Raw genomic sequence first — 18,710 nt, forward strand, 5'->3', positions numbered from 1 at the left:
AATACATTAACGCAACTTGAATCAACGACCTCGGGCTTTTTTCCCCAAATCCTTAATCATTTCGAGATAGGCAAATATGGATATCGCGAATTGTCACTGGTAACGAATAGTCAGGTTGATCCATAACATACAAGGGTATTCGCTGCGGGTGTATTGCCATGATGTATGAGCTCACGCTGAACAAGCGACGTGGTCGATGTGAATTGGTGCATATATAGGCTTTATGTTATAATTAATTATTTCATAATTTATAAAAAGTGAAAGATAACTCTTACGCATTATGGACAATTCATAGTTCATTATTTTACCATCCTTAGTGCTAAGTAAGCCAAACTAAATTGTGGCTTATTGAAGAACTGCATTTAAGAGAAGCTCAAGGTCTCTTGAGGAGAGTTTTGATTAGAAACAAGGATGCACACACGTTTATAGAAAATTGTTTGTCGTAATTTTCTAATCAATGGTATAAGCTTTACTTCCTTTGTAATAACGCCCCCATTTATATCTCGCCATGTTCAATATGTTCCCGTCTTGGGGAAAGTATAATATATAAAATTAGATAAATTAGTTGTCTAGTTAAAAACAGCACGCAAGATAACGTCTACAAGAATAGTCGGTAACCACTATTTCATTTCGTCGAAATTAACAAGGTCTGTGCGTTTTCAAAAACCTAGCGTTACTTTACCTCAATGCTACCACCACACCAGTTTTGCATTACTGAAGAAGCATGGTTTATGCATGGGCTGTATCTAGTTACTTTACATATTTGTGTGGATCTTGGATAATAACATCAGCATCTATTTTACAATCGATGTATATTTATAATAGAAGATAACCAATATAAGGATGAAGTCATCGTTAAACCCTTTATTTGTTTGTAGTAACCTGGTGCGTTTGATAACAGTTTTTTGAGCCCGATTTTCAAAGGGCTGAAAATAATATAGCTGACAGGTAACGGTGTTAGAATAATTAGGGCGCCCCTGTTCCATATACATGCAATAGTTAGTTAAAATATACTTATTTGGTAGACTGACTTGCGGTAAGCTTTTTTTTTAATTATATTTTTTATATTTACTTAAATTCTGTTTATCCCACACACGATCATCTTTTCGTCCATTCATTATCGACCTGATAAGCATACGTTCCGCCAGCGAGCAACTTCACTAACAGACATTAACGTATCATATGTATATATTATTTTAGCTATATTGTACGTATAATATTGTATAGTAACATAATTTTGTCCTGATTTGAGAAATAGACACACGTTACTATTGAATAAGGAGTGCGGTTCCGACGGCAGAAACTTTAGTCGTATACATATGTTCGGCAGATTATAGCAGAAGAAGACTAAATCGTTCTGGGAATCGTTTTTGTTTTCAGCTTTTTGAGACTACGAACCGAATACACATTTTGACCTTCGTTGGGTTCTATTATAGCGGAATAGTTGGTAAGCGTACAAGCTTTTCGACGTTTTACGCTTCTTGCGAATAACTCGTCGATGTAGTAGTAGATTGGTTTTGTCATAACAACGTTTCTTCTTTTTCGTCTGTTTATAAGCATAAAGAACGGACACGAAATAGTTGGAAATGTTCAGTGGAAGACTCAGTGAAAAAGATAGTTATTTCATTGACATTTATTGTTAATTTTTATCGAAAATGTTGTAGCTTTTAGTTAACTCAGCTATTGATTTTAGCATCTGCATTGGACGAAGCCCAACGCAGCGCATTACGTAGTAATCAGTAAACGTCTTCTTTAGTTGCGATCGAATTGTGATTGATAGTGCTGTTAACATTTTGACCCCGCCTGTAGATGATTCGGACTAAGTGATTTTTTACTTCATTACAGTTTATGCTATTTCCCTATAAAATTTAGTAGCAAAGCTGGAAGCCAATAGGTTGTAAATGGTGCTAAGCAGCGGATCGATCTGAATTGGCACGGAAATTATTAAATGGTAATTATTGGAGATCACAGTAAATTTGCAACGTTTGTATTTATGACTTATTATAAAGATAATTACACGTGCATATTTGTACGGTAGATAATGTATTTCGCCAGTTAGTTGTTTGAAAAGTTGTCTTAGGTTATTAAAAAACAATTAAGTACATCAATTCGCAATCTTTTTTTGTTAGCTCGTGCTGGCATATCCGTCTATAAGAATTCCTAGATACATTGAAGGAAACAGGCATATTATCAGTAATAACGATAGAAGTAATGATATCAACCGAAGAGCATTTTTCTTTCAGGAGCTATCTATGTAGCTTATAATTCAATAAAGTTATATCCGATTTAGTAAATAAAACATTTCGAAGGATGTAAAGAGACCGTGAAAAATTCTGCTTTACATCTTCATTATGAATACATGTATAAATAGGCTCTCGGAATTATACTAATACCAAGCTAGTGACAATGCAATAAAAATATGGGCTTATCAATATGCCACATTCACACAACAGTTAATAGAGCTTGTAGTAATAACATATCTATATTTTTTATCTTGTATCACTGCGTATTGAGTGTATGTATGCCTTTCTTTGGTTATTAATAGGTCGGAAAATAGCGTTGTTAAGAGTAAAACGCGTTATAGAATAGGCTCTGTACGGGCAGCGACCCGGGCGCTGTTTCTTTAACCTTTTTATCTAAGTAAACCGGCTTCTTTTCGATCTATCAAACTTGTCTCCATATGCTATAAGTATCACATCACATGATGAGTACACAGATTTTGATCAGATGCACAATATGTAGACAGGCCTTACCAGCCGTTGGGAATGTATTTATCACGTTCTTCGTCTTGTTTATATCAATTGTTATAGTTAGTATTTCGATTCTATGGTGATTATCTCCTCGTGCTTTTGACGCCGTGTCGCGTTGAGTTTATCATCATTTTTATTCTCGTCACCATCACGACAGAATTTCTACATATACAAGCTCGGTAGAGTTGAACATATTTGCTCGAAATCAATAATAATATCCCGTATTTGCAGATAAAATGCCAATCGCAATGAGCAATATCTATATCGTTGAAAAGAACAGAACAAATCCACTGAGATGAGATAGATATTAACTAACGTCGCTAAAAAGTACTAGCGGGTTTCAACAGGAACTTAATTGCCAAACTAATCGAACACAATAAAATACGCGACACTAATGGACAAAGCAAGGTAATCTAGGCGGCTGCTGGCCTTTCCTAATTAAGAAAATGCCAAGTTATTTTTGTGCTGAAATTTATGTCGATGAATTTAGAGGATGCATCCAGCTAATGTTGCTGCTACGTTAAAGTACCCACGACCAGAATGGGTTTATTTATTCAGGCCGTACCCGGTCTTCAGTTCGTTTGTGATGACCACTACTCGCCGCAGAATCTTTACTTCAACATGTCTCTCGAAGTCGTTGATCCAGTCGATCATAATAAACAATCAACACCTCGATGTAGCTTTTCCCTCTACTCACCAGTAGCATCATCAAAAAAAAGGGCGGATACAGCTACTACCATCAATTGGGGGCTTGATATTACTTCCTTGTTTGTAAACCACTGTAATCGATGTCCGCTGTCTCCGGGCCGGAACCTTTGCCACTAAGTCAAATTCGGCAGCGCAGTGGCTCTTATGTCAGTCGTCGATGTACGAACTCGTCTTGTTCAATCTCTGGATGTCGAATACAATAGATTAGTGCGCCCAGAGGAATCAATTGCAGTACAGCTCCCAGCAGGAATGGCAATCCCGGAAAGACCCCCAGGAAGGCGTTAAACAATAGAGATGATATCACATCACCAATGGCCGGTACCAGAGATTCGCACGTCGTCCAGAACGAAAACACTTTCGCTGCGAGACGTATCAAGGAATCAGGCGTCACCAGAATCGCACAGAGTTCAAAAAAGCAAGAAGAGGAAAATCACGTTAGTCCTACTCGTAAAATAAGGGAAATCTTTTATCTTCGCATGAAAAATACGGAACATAGTAAAGAAATAGGTGAAAATGCTCTAAGCAAAACGTACTCGTCTCAGAGGGTCCGATGATACGGGAGGCAGCCGCAGAAATACCGACAGCCGCGGTACCTCCGGGCACGCCGAACGTATAGCCAAGATAATAGAGCCGTTCTTTATCCGCGAATGCTTTCACAGCATTTTGCACCATGAATGCTACCACTCCAATACAAGCGAATGCGGGATCTGACAGGCGAAGAGCGCGACTAAACACAGCGATACAAGTAGCCGTTGCAACCAGCTGAAGCAGGAAAAATATCGCATAGTTAAATCCATGAATCCTGAATAAATATTGTAGCAGGGAATCATACCGAAAACGATCTCAAATAAATTTCAAGCAGGTTCCTTGATTTTGTATGTAAAGTGATCCATAGTGTGAAATACTCGGTCATCAGTTCAACTGGATGTTCAGCACACGGTAAGCACCAAAGGAACAGTTTGCTCTAAGAGGTGGTATTTGTTGAGATCTACTGTGTAACTATTCCGTCTTTGTATTGGCCCTGCTGTCATACTGGTATTAACCATTAGGCATGATTTGCCTCTTACCGATACGGTTACTAAGCCTAAACGTACCTGAAATATTCCAAATGCCGCTGTAACGTTGGAGAAATCTGTCGGATTCCAATTGTAGCGTTTTTTCGTATAATAATAATTGATATTTCGTGCAGCTGAAATTTTCATCGTTAGAAGTACACGTAACTACATTAATGCATGTACCAAACAGCGATAGAATTGCCTTTGAAGGACAGTTAAGCATATTATAAGAGTCGTTAACACATTATAAGTAATGGACACAAATTGCTGTTCGACCATATGTTGCGTTCGACGTAAGACTTACTTTCGCTATTAAAAAGGACGAACCACATGGAAGCCATAAGCAGGAGCAATTTTTTACGATTTCTGCCTGGCCTTTGCCGGAAGACTGCCTTAAAGCCCTCAGTGAAGTTGTCAACGCGACAAAGATCCTGAATAAGCCCATCCAAAACCCAACAAATACGATCAAAACGAGGTAAATACATAATATATATATTGGCAACGCTTATTAGATTGGAGGAGACTAGCTTGCAAATAGCTCATTAGTTTTCAGGTATTATACTGAAATCGCAACGCCAGTCCTTTATTTAACATAAGATAACAGTGTTTTTCACTAATTTTAAGTTAAACGAAAGAAATAACTTGTGAGCTCTTTGTAAGATCAAGGCAAGCTCGTTTAGCGCACTGAAGACTTCAATGAAACTAGCTGGCATTAGCAGCCTACGAGACTATCTCAGGTACTGATTAGCAGCACAACGTATATTCAATTAACTATCAGCTCCTATTCTATACTTATTTTTATTGGATCGCGCTGGATAAACATACTCGGATGAGTTCGTGACGTGTGGCATTGCGAATCTCATCACCAAGCGGCACCACTATCCAAAGGTATACAAGGCAGGAGCCGAGAATGATGGCCGAGGTGATGAATACAGAAACGTGTTTCTTGTGCGAGAATGCAAAGATCTGTCCACTGACGAACATTCCCAACTGGAAGCCGAGAGTCAACGCTGTGATAATAACGGCGAATCGGACGGTCTTCGTATTTTCCGCCGAGTTCCTCGCGGCGTGTGAATACACAGAGGCGCAGGTAATCACGAGGCCGCCGGTCATACCGTTCGGTATAGCGCACAAAGCTGTTAGAACAGTTGGGAGTGATGGCGTTACGGTTGTCAGAATCGTTAGAAGGTCCTACAAAATAATCAAAGACAAAATTAAGAATGCAGATTTAAAATTGAATTCATGCCTAGGTATTAGTGATAGGGTATCCTCAGCACAGACTGAGGCAATTAAATTTTGGAACAACAGAGAAGTAGAACCTCAAGGCGCTTTGCCTTGACTATACATATTTATATAAGTAAAACTTATATATTGAGCATAGTCGGTATAAATATATACATAAGAGTGGTAATTCTTCTACCGGTAGCCTCGAGCTACGAATCTATCTACGAGATATTTGCTATTTTGGGTTACATCGAAAAAGATCGGATAATTAAATATGTTGCTGAAAACGCTAGCGAAACTACACGTATAAGGTCACCCTATGTGTGCACTTACCTGAACGCATCCTCCGGCTGTGGCTATCATAAGTGGTACCTTTAGGCCATAGATATCAGCAAAAGGTGAAATAAAGATCGAAAGAAGGCCAGCGGGAACAAACTGGACAAGGAACAGACACAAATTGTACATGTTTGCAACCCTAAAAAAAACACAGTTAAAGTTAATTACCGGCAGCAGCCCACAGCATTCACTCAGCGCATTCTGTTGCGTTGCGAGTGGCATGAGGAGTAAATTCAGAGGAAATATCTAGCTAACGAATGTTTTTTTTTACCAGTATACATAACGGGGTATCTAAATCCGCACTATTTGTTATGAGTTCTTCTATTTGAACGAATATGTTTATATGTTCTAGAAGTGCCACTTCGCGCATTCAAGTTTATTCAATTTAAACACCACCCTGCACAATTACACGCTTCGGGGCTCAAGCCGTTCATAAGGTCGTTTCAAATGATCCTTTTATAGATGTGCAAACGTTTTCGTTGATATAAACGCGAGTCGACGTTACCATATCAAGAGTTGTTGGATTTTGCTTAATAATGTTTTATGCGTAGTAATCTAATAGCCTCAAATCGGAGTTGTACGGCATGTATATTCACCGCAGAATGCTTTTTTATCTTAAACAGTGTATCTACATTAATCGGCTTGTATAACCCAATGCACAATATTGCTTGAAGATGTATATTTTTTCAGACATCTAACTTATTCACGATCGTACAACCATTTTCCGTCACTCGGGACATGAACATCGAACAGAAATTTGCTTTCATTCACACAAGGCGCATCCTGTAGATAGTGAGCAAGTTAGCGAGCATTTGCGCGATTGATTTTTCATGAATGATAAATATCTTCTTGTAAAGACGACCTACTGCTTTATTCTTGAAAGAATTCAGGAGGAATTACCGAATTAAATTTCTTAATTTGAATGTTCTTGAAGAATATTTGCTCGACTTTTGTGATATACGATGCGTCCCTATGGCCTTCGTGAACAATCCGTGAACTAGCACATCTGCTCACATTGAACTAACGCCTTGATTGAAATAGAAGGATTATTAGAAATGCACTTTTGGATTGTACTGATAAACTGTCATTTCGAACTGTTGTTTCTCAGTCGTGAATTTGCCGTCGTACCGTACTGGAGCCTGCTTCTGGGTTTCTCCAAGCAAATTTTCACCTGCATTGCCGTAAACTGTCAATTTCGAGCAACTCAAGTAGTTTATAATCTCGACACAGGTAAAGTGTAGTCTACTTTTATTCAATTTAGTGTAACGTGTTTTATTATTGTGGTAACTTTAGCTGCTGGATGTGCTGCTACTAGCGCATGTAATATCTCTGGACTTTTCGGCAGTGTATCTTACTTTAAATATCAATGTTTTTTACGATTGTAATGAATAAAGTGCACCTAATATTTTTTTACTAGTAGCAGTCCAACAACGGTACAGCTTAGCTCATATACTTCACGATCCATCTAAATTTAAGGGGTGTTTTTTAGTGTGTGCGATCCACGCTACCCAGTGTTCGATGTCCACGCGCTAATCATTAATGAGTGTGCAAGGCACTTTTCAGAAGGCAACCGTAACGAACATATATACATATATATAACGAATACGTATGCGTAATGAAAATTATAAAATAAAGATGAACTATCTTTGTGTCTGGTTGGCGAAAGTTAACCCAGAATATGAAGAAATATGTAAAAAATTATTCTTTTTCAATGTACAAAATTTATATAGCCCTACACTTTTAAACTAGTGGACCTAGGCCATCCGTTCTTCTAACTAGTCCCCACAGCGCCGCAATCAAAAAGCCCATTGATCTTTATGACGCTGAGCCCGTAATCGTTTCGTTCATAGGAGCCCTACCGATAAAGTTACCGATAAATCACAATGCTTACTACGTTCTTCTATCAGAACACACTTGCGAATCCCACAACAGAATGAACTTGTGATTTTTAACCGTCCAAGTAGTTGTCTGTTTCGCTCACTACCTGTAGACATCTTCAATATTCCTATATCTATTGCCGGCTGTCAAGCCGTTTCCGTTTGAATCCTTAACTTGCTTTGCAGATTAATAAAGGAACTCCGGAGAAAATTAGCTTTTGAAATGGTCTCGTTTGAGTCGTAACTTTTGACTCGTCTCAGGTTCGTCCAAAATGTCCCGCTGACTGCAAATTTTCTTAATATATTTTATCACGTTTTAGCTGCGAGATTGTAACAAATTATTAAAACAGAAAATTCAGCACTCATTTTTCTGAATGGTCTGGTGAAGAATGGTCTGTTCGCTTACCGTGTAATTGCCGTTTTATCTGAACTCTCATTGTCCCGATCAAGAATTTGATGACACAAACTCTCATTATAGTTGAACCTACAGCGAAAAAAAGCAAATAATGATTCAAATTTTAAAACTGAAGTCCAACACTGGTTGCCATATAGGTGTCATAGTAATACATCGATAACACGATATTCTTTATACGATAGCTTGACATCAAGATAAATTTTTGGTTAAGTTATTCTTGCAACTATTCTAAAGCGATACGAAAAATTCTTAGCAGACATCCATGCACTTAAGTTATTGTTCCGAAACGTCTGCCTCATACCATTACCATTACCTACTAAAAAGCGTAGCCCGTATTTGACGAATAGTTAATATTTTCAGACTACCGTACAGATTCGTATATGCCTTTAGTTTTTTACTTCGTATGGACCATTACATGCCCATAAAGGGACCAATCACGGTATTTTAACTGCCTGTTGGAAATTCGCTAATTGATCATGAGAAAACGTCTACAAAGGTATTTTTAGATTTGTTTCTTTCATCTATTTTTACTACATTATCCGTTATTCCAGAGAGCATCAACAGCTGCTAGCCAAGTTTGCGGCAGGGTACGTCGTTTTGCGCGGCACATATCTTTATTATGAAAGAACGTACTAAGTTGAATTGAAATTTCCTGACATGATTTCAAATGGAATATAATAATAGAAAACAATTCTGTTACTTCTAACAAGTATACACAGTTTCTGAAACTCAATGTTAGCCTGTCATATGACGCACCCGTTTTCCAATAATGTCAAGCGGACGCCAAGGAATCGTAAGTGTGCCTGACAAAGCTGATTGCCCGAATCGGTTGGATATATGTCATACAGCTAATATGACGGTTACACATGAAAATAAGGATACCCAATGCATGGCTGTAAAGCAGATCAGCTCAGAAGATTCAGACCTAGCTAGATTTATGTGTTGACTTCTTTACTAACAACAAGATAACACTTGGCCTTAAAAGGATGACGAAAAGGCCGGTAGCAGGAAAGTCGATCCCGTCCGTGTCATGAATGCCAACCTAACTGTCTAATCTCTACTTTTATCTAATCTAACCTATTGTAACCCTGCCCGAATGAGGACAACAATACTACAGAGATAAAGTACAGATTGTTAGGAGATTCATGATGTGCCCTAACTAAACTAGTTGACTATTTTCATTCTCTCGAAAAGAGCGGACCCCCACTTCAATGAGGCCACTAGCAACAAGCTAAAATAAGTAAGGGTAAGGGGTCAATGCCAGATGCAAAAATATCTTACCTCGATAAACATGATTTGTAAAGGAACCAGTCCTGAGTGATGACTAATCGCATCGAATATGACATCGCATACATAAACAAAAACAGTTCAAGCTGTAGTCCCAGGATGAATCGAAGCCAATTTGTATCCGATCCAGTTGATAGCTCATCTTCTTCGTAGTCGTCATCCTGTGTAGCATTAAAATATGCGAAAACAGCGAAAAAAAAAAATTATAGCGGCAAACAGTGTTAAATTAATTTATATAATTATCGGCAATGTTCGTTTGGCATACTATCTGTAAGCAAGTAATTATTCATGTGTACGTTCTTAGTTATTGACCATGCTTAAACGCACACATGATTTAGCTCTGAATAGCACTATTGACCGGTTAATATTATTATATAACTTGAATCGGAAGATACTTAAGCTATGCTGATTTAAGGTTGCCTCGAACGAGCGAATCCGAATACAGAGTTTGTTGACTATCGCTTCATAGACCAAAACAAAACAAACGAAAGCGAAGCTAGACGATTTAAAATCGAAGCCCATACAACAGTAAAGCCAATAGAAAATGAATATTGAAGTATGTCCATATAATGCAATGAACAGCAACCGTTTAAGAAGAAATCTGTACTATTAATGGGGGTAACATTCGGTTGAATGTTGGGCCTAATGCACGTGCTAGGACACCATCCAGGTAGCATCGAACGATGGCCTAGTAACGGTCTTTTGATTTATGTCTCTTGGAAGCTATAGGAACGAAGAAAGACAAGAAAGCAAAGCACCACAAGAAGTCGCGACGGTAGAATCGTCTGTAAGAGATACAGGAGTGGATGTTTTAGTAATTTTCTCATGGAACATCTGTAATAATGACTTATTGCGCCAGCTATAACTGTCGAAATTGATAATAGTCTTCTAGTAATTGTAGTTTATAATATATAGCCGGAGCTATGTTCGGAATAGATAAAATGAAAATTACACTAGGTTCTTGTTTTGGTAACCGCGGCCGACAAAACCGGCGGAATTAGGTTAAAACGCGAAAGCTATATCTTGACGCTGCTACGGCTTCTAATTAGTGTACGATCATTTCAACCCCGAAAAAAAAACCATAGTGTATGTCTGAGACACAATGATTGTCAAACCAAGGATTCTATATAGGAGTCTCGTGCGATGTCAGATACATATGGGTAGATATTGATGACTGAACTAGATTTCTGAGATGTTCGCTTATGGATGCTTGGATTTCCAACAACTATCTTTCTATTATGGCAACAACGAGATGCATAATAATGAATTGTTTAGTGCTTTCGGAAAACCAATATGCTTCATGTACGATGTTCTTTTAAATAGGTATTTCCTATGGAACTATCCTAGCAAGTGTCCAGCATTTCTTCCAATAACATTGTATATAAAGTTTGCTTCGCTATTTAGTTTCTACATACGCTTAGTCAAAGTGACTAGACGTGGTGTCTACCACGATGGTAAATTTCAGCTGTAGGCGTATTTGATCATCAAGTAACTATCAGGTAAACAGCAGCATAAGCCCTTCTGTTATTAGCACCCGACAATGATGCGGGTGACTTTAGTAAATTCTAAACAACAACAACAACAACAACGCTGCGAACGAACAAATAAGCGTCACGTAAAGATATCAACACTGTGTACCGTGTAATATGAAAGCATATTTTTAAATAAGAAAAGTTTATATAAGCTTCCTTGGATATTTCCTTATCGAATTAATGATTTTCGCAGTATCTGAGTGGCGTGAGAACTAGAACGAAGTTCTGTGTCTTTGATATTCTATTTTAAAATAGAATATAAAGCAGTTTTAGTTATAGAATACTATGTAATAAATAGAACACATTTTAAATGAAGCGGATACTGGATATTTCTACAATGACGTAAATGTCTGTTGCGGATCATAACTGAAGTACGTCAAATAACATTCTGCTGTTTGTAGATGGGAAACAAAAGAATATATAGCAAACCCAAACAGATCGCCAAGAACAATCGTTGAACTTAAATTATCGGTGTAAGACAAACCCGAAATAGGTTGAAATTTCAAGTTTCGAGTTAAGGTATTACCTCATCTAAGCCTATACGAAAATTTTAGAGAAATTTAATCAGTACACGAGTAGAATTTCTTTGAAAATTACGGAGTAAAGCAGTATAATATGGCGACAGGAATTGTAAGAGTGATTTATGCTATATCTTTGACACAGGATTCGATTCAGCATGCTTACCAGTACTGGTGAGGTTCAAACCAGCAAACCTCTTATATTATAATGAGGTATTAGCGTAAATATGATGATCGATGCTAATATCAGCTGGATACTATCGGTACCTTACTCCCGGATGAATCAGCAACTGAATTTTAGTAGGTACGAGTTGTCCTGGCGTGATAACGGACGCTGAATGACACAGTCAGCTAACAAAAATAGCTTGCCATTTAAAGAAAGCAGTTTCGAGCAAATCAAAGGTTCTAAAGAAGCATACATATACACAGCATCCACTGGGCAGCATGCAGAAATATCACGCGCAAAGGTTCTTACCACAGAAATGTACAAAAAAAAATCATTTATTTGATTTTTTGCGTTAGTTTAATTTACGCCTATGAAAATAGCCTGGACATTTTTAGTAAGCAAGCAATTCTGTGAGTGATTAATAATGTTAACAGGTTGCGAGTTACAATGGAATTGAAATACTCAGATTTATTATAGCCTAAAATTAACACGACAAAAATTCTAGAACAGTGTACAGGCCGATAACAACACCACGCCTTGAATCAAGCAACTGTGCCCCCACTAATTTGAAATGATGCACTTTTTAAGTGCAGTACAATGGTGAAATGTTTTCCCCACTAGATTTTTTGTTAAAATATAAAGAAAATTAGCCAGCCTATATGACTGGGGGCATATACCCTCTGCGATAAGAGGAGGCAAACGAAATTCCATAAAAATCATGCATTTACCATCCATAAAAAGAAACATAGAAAACTCAATTTTGTTTAAACTGCTTACTTTAGTTTGCTCTTAATTTTCTAGTGTTCATAATGTTTTGTTGTAAAGCCGGAAACCTCCAACAAGGAGAGTTTTTCAAAAAATCGCTTACTTTATGACAGATTTTGATCTATGCAATGCGATAGATCTCTGCAAGCTATATCAATCAGTGATAAACACGTGGAATTCTGTATGTTCTGTACCGTCCAAAAATCAACCGTAAGCCAATTACCTTAACAAAATCAGATAGACTTGAGTCACCCCATAGACACGTGCATATTAAGTTTTCGTGTTCAAATTGATTATTTATTAAACCAAGCAATGGAAAACGATGATAAACAACCCGTTTTTTGAGTAGTCTGTCTCACAAAAGTAATGGCGGTTCTGCAGCATTCTATATTATTATTGACTAGACAAATAAACCACAGAGGTATCATCAGAAATCATTCATGTCTACGCATCAGTCCCGTCAGACTTGGGCTACGTCTGTGTAATGCTATCATACTTTCCTAGTGCCGAAAGCTCTATTCCATAGTCGTGCCTGTGTCTCAGCTTTTGAGGCATATGCACTATTGTGCGAACTGAAACTCTGTATGAGCCATGAGCTGCCCCGATCGAAAAAATGTAAAAGCACGTCACCTTTGCCGTATCCCTCCAATCGTATCCATAATTCCGTATCAGTCGTTTAGCATAGCAACAAAAAGTAGAAAATGTATTAGAAATACACAGGTACGATGGAAACTATTCAAAGCACAGGAGCTTTAGCAGTATATGTGGTAGCGGAACTAGTTACCAAATTAAAAAAGTTAATTAATGGTGCTCTGCGACGTACTTTCGAAGGCAGTGGTTGGGTTGACCTGGCTGGAAGTGTCTGCGCCGCTACGCAGCCGCCGTAAGCATGATCGTATCATCGATGTGGCCGTTGAGCTCCATTTTGTAGCTTCATATGAATTTCTGTGCTCAGTGCAAACCTGATGGACTTCGACGATCATCAGCTGTCGAACACAAGCGCCAAATCGCCAGCACACTCGGAATTTTGTTGAATTGGAAAACTGTCAATGTTTAGGACGAATTCAGGCGTAAGAAGGAGCAACTCTTTTGCAGGTAATATTAATTAAAAAAAAAAAAAAAAAAACAAAGAAAAATAAAACACTTGCTGGTAGAGAACGGGTATATCGTGCGTGTCAGGTTAATTCTTGAAAGCGTTTTTTTCTTCTCTCGTAGAGTTTTCATATATTTAAACTACTCAGTACAGCAGCCTGCTATCCTGCTACAGAGAACTACCGCATTGACTGGACGGCGTTTTGTTCTCACACGATCATCTGCAAGACCATCAGCCAAGACGATCATTTCCCTCTGGGTATTTTTTTAGCCTTGCCTTTCCCTTTTGTCGCCCTAGATCTCGATTAAAACAAAAATGTAGGTACATAATGGAGCTATCAATGCACAATTCGCATTATGCTAGAAAGCGCGTTGAAGCGGTAAAATATCTTCTGTAAAAACGTCAGATGAAACGCAAAGCTGATATAAACATTTTACGAGCTTACGAAGGTTAGTAAAGAGGCTTACGCACGTGTGTGTCCCACGAAATTATAATCGATCTGTACGTAACACTAAGTAAAGTGCAACTTCACTGGTGAACTGTTAGATCATTTCGGATCCACCCGCCACCGCCACACACCATTTCTGTAAAGGTTGTCTTAAGCCACTGTTATCATAACCTGCTCCCAAATATGATTGTCATTAATAATTACTACATTTTTAATGAGAAACAACCAATGTCTAATGACTGTGTATATTCATAGTTGGCACCAATCAGTACCGTACTGTCTATGGAAAGGTATCCAAAGAAATAGCGTCTTGACGGAGAGACAGGCAAACTTTTTTTTGGTACAAAAACAGCTCATTCCGGGACACCACGACTAACAGGACACATGTTAATACGATGATTTTTTATCCAGTAAACCATTCTAATTCTCACTTCTCTACAGTTAGTATAGTAGCAAATTATTGTGGAATATTCACTAAGATAGTATCAGCAGTGACAGTTGAGCATATATGTTCAATTGACATAGTGAAATACACCAATCTATAAATGATACAAGCAAAAGAAACGGAATAAATTATCAGGTTTGGTCTTATAAAACACAATATTCCATATTTAGTTGTAGTTCATTTGTGAGTGTTTATTGTCGAACGGAGTGCTACTGACACAGTTAGCACACAACACTGTCAACAAAGTAAAGTACTTCTTTTGATTGGAACTCTTGCCGTAACTTTTGAATAAAAGCTTGCTCACATGCCTACATTTTACAATGGAATTAGCATTCGTTAAAATAGGCGTTCAAGTACTTCGTTTATTCATTTCTGAAAGATCAAATACGTAAATGGCTAACACTATGAACATTCATCTTTAAGCAATTTGAATCACAACTGGTAGTAGCGGTTGTATGTATGATTTTATAATAAATAGAACTGCGTATTCGAAGAAGAGCTCCAGTTATGGTACAACGTCGTCTATAGACAAAATCGATCTAGGACCTACATCGATTAAACGAAATTTGCCATCAACACGAACAAAGTGCAAGTGTTTTCTTTAACAGACGTAGAATTATCTACAGTTTTTATACGAAAGCTAAAACTATGACTGCATATTATCTAGCGTAAAAATCGGTTGCGTGTTTCGCTTACTTCGAATATTCTGGTTATTAGAAAAAGGCGAAATATTTCCGTACGGACATATGCACGTAACGACGTATATAGGTTGTTGCGGTTCGACTGAAATTCACGGGCAAAAGGAAATAACTATCCGCTCTTTACCTAATGATACCTTCACCTTACGGCTAATCTATATAATATTGAATATTACGTTTTTCATAAAGTAATATAAACCTTAGGGTATGACCTTACTTAGCTGGTAGAATAAAAGCAAATCAATTCAAATCTTGCAGAGGAAATATACTGAAACAAATAAGCTGCAATTTTAATTCGAAATTAATTTTCGATTCCTCAAGCAAACGCATCAGCTTGCTTACGTTAATGAAGGTCCTTAGTATATGATTATCGCGGAGATGCTTCTTTTTTTGTTTATCGTTTCCATAAAAAGACATAACGCCAAAAAGGCACCAAACCAATGTAAGAATGGCAGTCGCAGGAACCCTAATGCTTAACACAGGGGTAACGGCGAAACAGAAACGACGACTTTAGATACGTGGACGATTTCTGTCGCAAGTTTGCATCGGTGGACGAGGGAGTAACAACCGGCGACAACTTCGCCGGGTCAATGGGCAGAACGAAGAGGACATCTTTAATTAAGGAAAGCAAAGCAACATACACAAACAAACAACGGCTGAACATGAAATACGTTAACATATGTAAATAACTTTGTAAGTGCATCCCGTCGTCGTAGGTCAATTCATGGCATAGTCCTCCGTGAAGTAAGAAGAACAAGTTTAGTTCGTAAAAACAACAAAGAAAAAAGATGAAAAAAACTCAACTGATAAAAGTAAAAAGAGTTAACTAAGACAGATATGGAAGACGAGCAGCCTATTAGTGGCCTTATCCGTTCCATTGTGGGTCACTTGCCTCAGTCATTTGATCCCCTTTCGTATACATCAGTATAGTACTTATATATCATCGCTTGGCAAGGTCCGCTGCCCACGAAAATACTGAGTGCGCTATTTGGTCACGCACTCGTGATCCATAAAGTTCCTTGAACCGCGTTCGCACAGAAACAGTCTCCTATACAATGGATAAAGCCACGGCTATGAGGAAAAGGACAGGTAGTCTCAACGCTAACTAACCATCCCTAATTAATAAAATTATACTACATAGAGCAAGCAAGGAGTCGCGATATCGGACATCCAACAAGAGTCAGAACAAGCTCAGACAGAGGATCGTCGATGGCACGATGCTGAAAGGTAGGCTCGATCAAGACGGCTAATCGAGAACTCAAAATAAGCAGTGTCGAAGATTCAATTAAGGAGGGCTAATCAGCAATTGCCCGTCGGCACCTAACGATAAGAAACAAACAACCACGCGGACGTTTTAGCATTACAGAAATCCCACCGCTGGAGACGATGTAAAACTGCCGATAAAAGAAGCCGCGAAGAATTCATTGTTGCCCGATTATCAATGCTTATTACGCATGAAGAAGATAACACCGCTGACCTACAACAAACTATATATCACAAATCCAACTGAACATTTGTAAGTTGTAAAGGTTTACCAGGGGGTTTTATGCAGACGCTTACAGCGCACTAGGAAGTATCGAAATTCTACAAAAGTGTTCACTTGATACTAACTCAACACAGAAGTGATCCTCGAGATTTGTCTATTCCTTACCTCATCCGTAAGACCGCTAGTCAGCGGTCGGTGTGACATGTTGCTAGCAGGAATGGCGTACCTCGTTGCTTTCTTAATATCAGTAGCAAGCTCCTCTGACCACAGCAAAACTTCACGTTGTTATCGTCGTTATAGCCTTCGGAGAGGTACTAAGCAAGCAGTTAACTTATATTTCTTATTGTCGTCACCTACAATAGCCCGTCTTCATTCGCTACGTAGTCAATTTGAGCAGATGGACAACAGCAGTCGATCATTGTTCAATTGTTAGTAACGGCTTGTCAGCGAATTCAGCCGCCTCCAAGCACGAGCACGCACAGGCACATAACATTACACAGAAGTAGACGCACGTTTGTACGCACAGCCCAAAAGTAATATCCCGACCCGTTGCTTTCTAGAAACCGAATACAAACAAATTCATTAACACGCCTAAAGAGGAAGACCACATGTGTTGCCTCGTTTGCGTTAGTAGTTTGTAGATGAAAACTTTCTTTCAACTAAATCAGTGCTTTTGTTTCGCAATTGATCTACTCAGCCGTGTTCCTAGATATGGTTCCGCGATATGGCGGTCGATCTATCACTAATGGAACGGGAAGCCACGTATACTGAACCGCGTTGTTTTGTCAATCTTGTTCGACCTTTATTTTTCTATCATTCACAAGCTTGCTTAGTAAGTAGGTAAAAATGTGTTTAACCTCTATCGTGTTCCGCTGACATAGCTACTTTTGTATTGTTACCGAAAAATCTCAATATACTGAAACACTGAAATATCTACTCAAACGTCTAGCGTGTCTTCGGTGTCAACTCTATCTAGCTAGATTTTGCGGGCAATCTCCTTTCAAGCTTTTTTTTTCTCTCTTTCTATCGCTATTTCACTCCCACCACTAATTAGCTGCCTTCTGCCGTCTCGTGTGCACCCTTTGAAGCTGTGGTAATATAGGACGCTAGGTAACATGAACAGATTTGCGGGTGGCTATTGGTACCGGTTGCTCGATATTTGTCTTTTTTTTTTTTCTATTTATCGTCTGCTCCCTTATAGGCCAATGTTGCTTTCCGTTTTTTTCCGCCTATAGACAGTTGGAGACAGTAGGGAAATGCGCTTTTGATATGAGAACATTAACGCAAACACTTCACAGTATTTTTCTGTCTGGTAACTGTCTACTATACCGGTCCACTACACCGAAGTGGCGCAAGGAACGTGCCGCTAATTGGTACCAGCCGACACACTGTCGAATCAGCAATTGTTCGTAGAGCATTGTATTGAATGAACATAAGAACTACTTCGTTACTACAGTAATAGCGGTAACAGATGTTGTCCGTAGTAGACGCTAGTTAACCAATAACAGGCGGCAAGTCCACTTACTCACTTATCCTCCGCTCGCTAACCCACTCACACTCAACGTCGTTATAGCGAGTCTGTCACGTCGGTAAGGTCGTTTGAGGCAAGCAGCAGGCCAAGAGCTAGAAGACTGCTGCAATGGCGGCGGCTAAGCTGACTGTTGCTGTCAGATCTCAACAATATGCGCCGTCCACACGACCAGAATAAAAAGGACCGCCCCTCTTTTATGCTGATAGACTGTCTACGTTTACTGTATCTGTCTGCATGTGTTACGTTTCCGCCGACGTGATTTAACTGCACGGACGTACTGCTCTGTCGGTATAGCGATACAGTAATGGGGCTGCCCCTGCTCTTCCCACGCAGGCTGCCGTGATATTGACACTGATTGTGGTTTACCCGGTTTGTA

The 18,710-nt window shown here is 38.7% G+C and overlaps 1 protein-coding gene across 9 annotated transcripts; it reads right to left on the reverse strand.

Moving 5' to 3' along the window:
* Positions 1–838: 838 nt before the first annotated feature.
* LOC111244429 (putative peptidoglycan muropeptide transporter SLC46) lies at positions 839–18,684 on the reverse strand. Of its 9 annotated transcripts, none has more exons than XM_086981126.1 (12): positions 18,329–18,684; positions 16,969–17,359; positions 13,457–13,619; positions 9,647–9,813; positions 9,122–9,213; positions 8,357–8,434; positions 6,071–6,212; positions 5,339–5,704; positions 4,818–4,944; positions 4,553–4,647; positions 3,992–4,220; positions 839–3,818 (listed from the first exon to the last, which is right to left on the reverse strand). In XM_086981126.1, the coding sequence occupies exons 4-12, from the start codon at positions 9,656–9,658 to the stop codon at positions 3,601–3,603; spliced, it is 1,359 nt and encodes a 452-aa protein (XP_086837252.1). In that variant the 5' UTR covers positions 9,659–9,813; positions 13,457–13,619; positions 16,969–17,359; positions 18,329–18,684; the 3' UTR covers positions 839–3,600. The 9 variants fall into 9 exon arrangements, with proteins under 9 accessions (XP_086837252.1, XP_086837251.1, XP_086837253.1 ...); XM_086981125.1 differs by having other exon boundaries at positions 13,457–13,676; XM_086981127.1 differs by lacking the exons at positions 13,457–13,619; positions 16,969–17,359.
* Positions 18,685–18,710: the final 26 nt, after the last annotated feature.

The sequence above is a fragment of the Varroa destructor genome, unplaced genomic scaffold (genome assembly GCF_002443255.2).
Source record: "Varroa destructor unplaced genomic scaffold, Vdes_3.0 BEIS01000002.1, whole genome shotgun sequence".
Taxonomy (NCBI): Eukaryota; Metazoa; Arthropoda; class Arachnida; order Mesostigmata; family Varroidae; genus Varroa; species Varroa destructor.

Bases quoted from the DNA above. Each gene is read 5' to 3' on its own strand.
- LOC111244429 (XM_086981124.1), bottom strand. From the start codon at position 17,007: ATGTCACACCGACCGCTGACTAGCGGTCTTACGGATGAG. The intron at 5,705-6,070 runs GTAAGTGCACAC...ATTATTTTGTAG, and splicing joins CAGCCGGAGGATGCGTTCAG to GACCTTCTAACGATTCTGAC. The intron at 4,945-5,338 runs GTATGTTTATCC...GGGCTTATTCAG, and splicing joins CACGTCACGAACTCATCCGA to GATCTTTGTCGCGTTGACAA.